Genomic DNA, 6,657 nt, shown 5'->3' with positions numbered 1-6,657 from the left:
TAATGTGATCAAGCCAAGTCCAATCCATGGTATACTTAGCTCAGCTCAGCTCGATGACAACACTACTTAAAATTGAATTTAATTTTGGCATCTTGTCAAATTTTCTTCATTTTATTATATTATCATATTTTGAATTTATCTATCAAAATTTTAACAGTAATAACGCCTATATATGAAGATTAATTATTTTTGAAAATATAATTCTAATTATTATTATCATCATCATTATTATTCACTTGCAAAAATCATTAGTTCTCTTAAACTCTTAATGTTACCGCCTAACAATTTTTATACATTTAACATAGTTTTTATTTTTATATTATTAATCAATATTATATATATTTTATTATTAAAATAATTATTTAAACATAAAAAATTTAATTAGTTTTGTATTTTTTACTTTAAAACTGTTGTTTAATCTCTTGAAGTTTAATTCGCTCTCTTTGGTATATAGATGGTTTGACGCCCATGACTCCCATCTTCATTGCCTTCATCTATGTCTGCTTGAACCCTAAGTCCACTTGAGCTTGTATCTGCTCTCCTGGTTGCAAGCGGCACCAGTAGTGTCGTCTTCATCTTTTGCTTCCTTATTGCTTTTATGCACGGCCTCACCCACTCGACATTGTTCATAACATCCTTCTTTTTCTCAAATAAAACTAGAACACTCCAAGGAGATGTACTCGATCTAATAAATTTTTTTAATGAATTTTGTTACTCGACTCGTTAACTCTTATAATAATTTTGTAGTTATTCTATGTGGTGTTTTGACAATCGACCAATTCTAGGCTAAATATCTATTATAAACTCACTTTCTTTTTTTCAGTGGTAAACCAACAATCTATGTGGTGTTTTGACAATCGACCAATTCTAGGCTAAATATCTATTATAAACTCACTTTCTTTTTTTCAGTGGTAAACCAACAAACTCATTGAAAAAACTCACTGAAAAAATCAAAATACTCATTTACTATAAGAATGCATATATTACTTGCCTTTTTGTTTGTTTCTAATTTTGCTAAAAATATTAGTTCACTATTGTTGGGTTTCATCCTTTTATTCACTTTGATAAAATTAATGAAATACGAAACTACCCCCTTCTCACACTAAGAGTAGAATGTTTTATCAATCAATTCATACTCAAAAGTATTTCAAATTTGATTATCGGTAGCAAATCAATTTAAATTTAAATGACTTTCTAGGTATCACAATCTCAACAAGGCATAAAATAATAGCAAACATGCTATAACAAGTAGATAGCCTAATATGCAAATTAGGAGTACAATGAAATGGTTTTAGATGCAATTTACTAAAGAATAATTCAAACAAGAAAGAATGTGATGCTTCAATATAAAAAAAAAAATTACTCCAACACTTGTAGTAATATCTTAATAAAAAAAAAATTACTCCAACACTTGTAGTAATATCTGAAATATTAATTATACTTGTCACAATTTGTCAAACCCTAATTGACCCCCTATTTTAGGGTCAATCGCAATGCGACAGAGGCGGATGATTCAGTCAGACTAAATTCTCACCCGTATTTATCCTGACTTGTATGACTAAGATCTAGTGGGTGATGAACTAGTCCAACTAAGTCGCATACATAGTACATTTCATATTCATATGCTTAGAAACGAGAAAAATCATATCACATAAGATATATATTTATAGAGAGCTACTAAATCCAATATAATAAAAATATGTTGCCCAAAAGTTTGTTTAAGCTCCCAAATCTATGTAATGTAAAAATTGTACACTTAACACTTTGCTATACACACTATTGCTCCTTACCTCTTCCTGAAAGTCGAGAACGAAAAGTGAGCTACAACAAGCTCAATAAGATAAACAAGGCTAAAGAAAAATTTTATGGATGGAAAGAAATAATTTGCATGATCATTTGTAGCTTATGTACATATTCATAACATATCACATGTTATAATCGTATAAATCATGTAAATGAAAAGACATGTAATGTAGAGAATAATGATTGCTTTATAAAACATGTATTTCATTGACATATCATGATAATCATAGAAATGTCACTTGTAATTATATAGGCCTCATTTATTTCTATATTATGTCATGTCATTGGGTCGTTACCTTGTGCGAATGTTACATTAACCATTGATAAAGGTTGGGTCCATTCCAATATAACAATTATCAATAGACCGATCCCAACGGTCTTGAAGTTCTGTTTCCATTTGAATGTCAGGAGTTCGAAATCTCATCGCTCCTTATCATCCATAGTTGCAAATATTAATGTAATAGTCTACTTATAACATCACTTGTGACATTTTTTAAGTCATAATTGTTATAACAAATATTCATCATAGGTATTTAATATGTCATATGCATGAATCATAATAAACAAATACATGTAAACAATGATTTCATAAACATATTCATCATATTCACAACATAGTAAAATCATAAGTATCTTGAGAAACAAAGCAAATTTTCATTCATACAGTCTATGCAGGTATTTATCCACAACATGCAAAAAATCATAAATGTAATTTTTTCAAATAGAATCATATGAAAACCGACATAGAGTTATTTTTATTAAGTTATCACATGATTATTTTGCCTAAATCAATGGAGCAGCCCTACAATAAGTTTTCCCAAATTCAGCTCGAGCTCCGTTTAGTGTAAATAACATAAAATTCGTAATACCTTAAATCTCATGAAATCCGTAAATGAGATCTTAAACTAACCTCAAATATGATTTTTTTACTTTAATTTATCTCGAAAGGGCTCTCAACATAAATATGTTTCTTCAATACCTTTCTATTCTATTCCCTCTTTCTTTCTTTCCCTCTAACGCTTCCCTCCAACACTTCCCCAACTTGTGAAATGGACTCATCGGAGAGCATAGTATCAGTTTGACAATCTCATGGCTGTCCCGTAAAGTTACAACAACATGTAACACGTGAAATGCCTTAATTTGTGGAAAATATCAAAACATGAACGCAGGGAAGGAAAGAAATGTTTAGAATGTTGTAAAAGAGGGATTTTTACTCACAATAGCCGCTTGAGGCTCCCTGCGGGTTGCGTGGCTGCACCTGTTGTGGTGTCGTGATTGCAAACCTTCCAAGCATGCGAACTCAAAGTAACGGGAGAGGGAAAATGAGAGGAATGCGACGTTTATCTAAGGCCCACTTAATTTTCCAGCCGTTCAATCTATCAAACTGACACATGCGCAGTTTGATGTGGGGAATGTCGGCTGGGAATGTTGAATGGGATTAATGATAAGAGATTCAGATTAATTAAGCTTAGAAATTCAAACTTTTATAACTTCTCACGCGCTTGTAATTCATAAGGGTTTGATATATCAAATTGATTGATTTGACATGTAAAATTTTATAAAGTTGACTAGGTTGAATTCCGAGGGATGCAAATTTTGGGATATATTTCATAATTGCCAAAATGTTTACCTGTTTTATCAATATTGAATGTTACACAAGCTCTAAAGATCTTTTTGGCATGTAGCTTTACAAAAATTGATATGATTTTTCCAAGGTTATGGTTTTTTGCTCTCTTTCATGGTTTCATTATATGTCTCATTAATTTTATTTCTTGAAAGTTTGCACAACCTTGAATAACTTTTTTTCCTTAAATATTAATAATTAAATATTTTTTTATCCAATCACTGACATCACCCTACATTCAAAATTCTATTGAAAGGATTTATTAATAAAATCATTACAATATTCCGACACTCTCCAAATCTCAATAGGTATCTCATACCTTTATGCGTCTTTCTTAGAGTTAACTCCATTTTTTAGATCAATTTATAATATACTTCGCTATACTATTTATTATGATCTTCCAAAAGGATTCTTCCTTTAAAGCTCTTAATTAATAGTTTCTCCGTAGTAATATCTAGACATCTTTATTTTTAGTTAACTTATCTTATTCACTTTTAATGTATTTAAATTGATCAATATCGTCACATTTTTTATCCTTTATTTTACGAATGCCTTTCATTATTTGCACCAAGCATATTATTTTAATCATTAAAAGCTATGAATTTTGTTATATTCACCACCATCTTTGCAAAACTTGTAGCTTTTTTATACTCAACATAAACCACAATAATATTCAATTTTTTGCTACTTTTTAAAGGTGCATTTAGTGTATGCTTTATTTCCAGTTTTTCTTATAACTTCTACTATAATCTTTTTGATTTATGTAGTCATCTTACCTCTCATCAGGTTTGACAAAAAATTATTTAGAATTAACTGCATTTATCCCCACAATCCTGTGAAGCTGCCTTTTTCTTTTTTTTTCCTTGATCATGAAGATGTTATAATCTGGATTCTAATTGCTTTATTTATAAAGAAATAAAAGAAAAGCAGGGAAAAAATGGAGAAGAAATAAAAAAAGAAAACATACTAGGCTTTTTCCCCGTTCAAAAATGTCAACTTTGTTTGGAAGATCTGCTACTATATTGGTTGAATAAATTGCATAAAGAAAAGACTTTGATGGCACTCTGGCCGTTGCCACCAATGCTTCTACTGGTAGTGCTTGGAATTACTGAAATGTTTTTGACAAATTGGAGATTTTGCCTACCTTCAAGATATTGCAGTTTTTTTTTAATTAAATGTGTTGCTCCTCTGTAATTATGGGGTATTGATCTAAATAGGTATGGTTTTGTTTATGTGTTTAATATTTATTTTTTTTAGAAATTATTTATAATTATATCTTATTTTTTTATGATTATTTTTTAATTAGCTTGACTGGTAGTTATGGTGGTTGTTCTGTAAATGCCCTATACTCATTCTAAAAATGATAATGTGATGAATTAATTGAAATCTTGCAGTTCTTATTTTTTATCCATATTTTCTTGCTTCAAGGATTCAATAATTGGATGTCTCAAGGTTTTGTTGATTGTTACCTTTACCTTTTTTTGTTCAGTGTACTTCGATTTCTTAAATTCTGCTACATGCCCATTATTTTATTTTTTTCATCCTTATTAAGCACCTGCCATATGAAATTCTGAAATACTGGAAATAGCAATGGTCCCAAGTGTTTGCTTGTGTTGCTTCAACAATGACGCTAGACGGTTCTCTATACTTATATTTCATTGTACATAGTGCTTATTTTTAGTTGCATTTTTATTCTTGACTGGTATAGCCTTTTCTTAATTTGCTCTTTGATCTTTATTTTTAAAACTACTAAATATAATTATTGCATTACAGCCAGTAGCTACACTCAACTACTTTCTATTTAGTAAAAATTTAATCCTGTCCAGGTTATCCCAACAACCGCAACAGACAATTATGACTTGGTGGCCGCACTACTATCTCGTATCCTGTAGCTATTTTACTTATTTATGACAATCACCATGGAATTCTTAGATTATAATTACATGTTTAATTGACCACTGTTTTCCTGCTAAGATATGTCTGAACTTGATGAAAAACAAAGTGTACTCTATGCTCAAATGTCTAATCTTGTGAAGTTGGTCCTACCTTCAGTGGAGGTTGATCTCAGAGAGATAACACACAACTTCTCAAAGGTAATAATTCAAAAAGTAGTATTTCATTTATGTTGTCTTTTAGAGGAGGTTGGAGCTTATGCAGAAATTTTTTTTTGTGATGAAGAATTATTAGTCAATTTGTGGCTTGTACTTGTGACCCAGGACAAACATGAGAAATAATCTTCTCCTTTGAACATTGGTCCACAGACTCTTTCACGTAGAATAGCTTTTTTTGTCCATAATCTACCTTTTTGCTCCTTTTAAGTTGTCAGGAATGGATGCTACCATCATCTGACAATCATACCATCCCTAGTTTAATCGGGTTATCCTTGATAGAACCAACTTGGGATTGCCATTTGTGGAATGCAAAAAAACAAATGAACATTTATCTATTGATTTAAATTTGCGTTTTCAAAGAAAAATATTGGAACATGATTGAAATATCAGAACTAAATTTCGTTTTCCATCTTCAGGAATCTTTTTTTTATCAGTTTATTAATTTAATTCAATAATCTAGTTCTGCTGGATCTGATGCAGCTTTCATGTAATGCTCATACTATCTGTGACGAGGAGCTCAGACCACTGGGAACTGGATTATATCCTGTAGTTTCCATTATCAATCACAGGTTGATACCTTTGGCTAAATCATTTTCTTTGCTCATCTTTTGCTTTACACAGAGCCTTCTGATCGTTCTTTTCTATATTCATGCGGAAGTTTAGTTGTATACCAAATGCAGTTTTGGTATTTGGGGGTCGGATAGCTGTAGTTCGGGCTGTGAAACCGATTAGCAAGGGTGCTGAAGTAAGAGATATTTTGGAATTTTTTCTATATGGATGTTATATATTTTAAATGAGGTCAATAAATTATATGCTGATATGCTTCACTCTTCAAGATTGTGATTAGTTACATTGATACTGCTGCAATCACTATGACTAGACAAAACGCCTTAAAACAGTATTTCTTCAAATGCAATTGTCTTCGTTGCACCAAGGTTGTTAATGTTAACTGCATATTGCTTATGCCTTTCTTGTCTTTTAAAGAACTTGCTTCTTTTACTTTGTGATGTTTATCTCTGCTTGTACTTTATTAAGGATCCACTTGAAGAGCTCAAGGAAGAGGCTATTCTGGAGGGTTATAGATGTAAGGATCAGAAATGCTTTGGCTTCTTGTTTTAC

General features: G+C 30.9%; 1 protein-coding gene across 1 annotated transcript in view; it reads left to right on the top strand.

The window, feature by feature from the left end:
• The first annotated feature begins 5,256 nt into the window (after nt 1-5,256).
• Nucleotides 5,257-6,657, top strand: part of LOC110029940 (histone-lysine N-methyltransferase ASHR1) — a 28,325-nt gene continuing 26,924 nt past the window's right edge. Inside the window, exons 1-6 of the mRNA XM_020732440.1 lie at nt 5,257-5,308; nt 5,402-5,520; nt 6,019-6,107; nt 6,202-6,283; nt 6,375-6,473; nt 6,574-6,627. Of these exons, the coding sequence (XP_020588099.1) occupies nt 5,404-5,520; nt 6,019-6,107; nt 6,202-6,283; nt 6,375-6,473; nt 6,574-6,627 (441 nt within the window). The 5' untranslated portion in view covers nt 5,257-5,308; nt 5,402-5,403. The remainder of the gene's footprint in view (nt 5,309-5,401; nt 5,521-6,018; nt 6,108-6,201; nt 6,284-6,374; nt 6,474-6,573; nt 6,628-6,657) is intronic.

Source organism: Phalaenopsis equestris, unplaced genomic scaffold, assembly GCF_001263595.1.
Source record: "Phalaenopsis equestris unplaced genomic scaffold, ASM126359v1 Scaffold000613, whole genome shotgun sequence".
Classification (NCBI taxonomy): Eukaryota; Viridiplantae; Streptophyta; class Magnoliopsida; order Asparagales; family Orchidaceae; genus Phalaenopsis; species Phalaenopsis equestris.
This window is presented reverse-complemented; position numbering and strand designations above follow the sequence as displayed.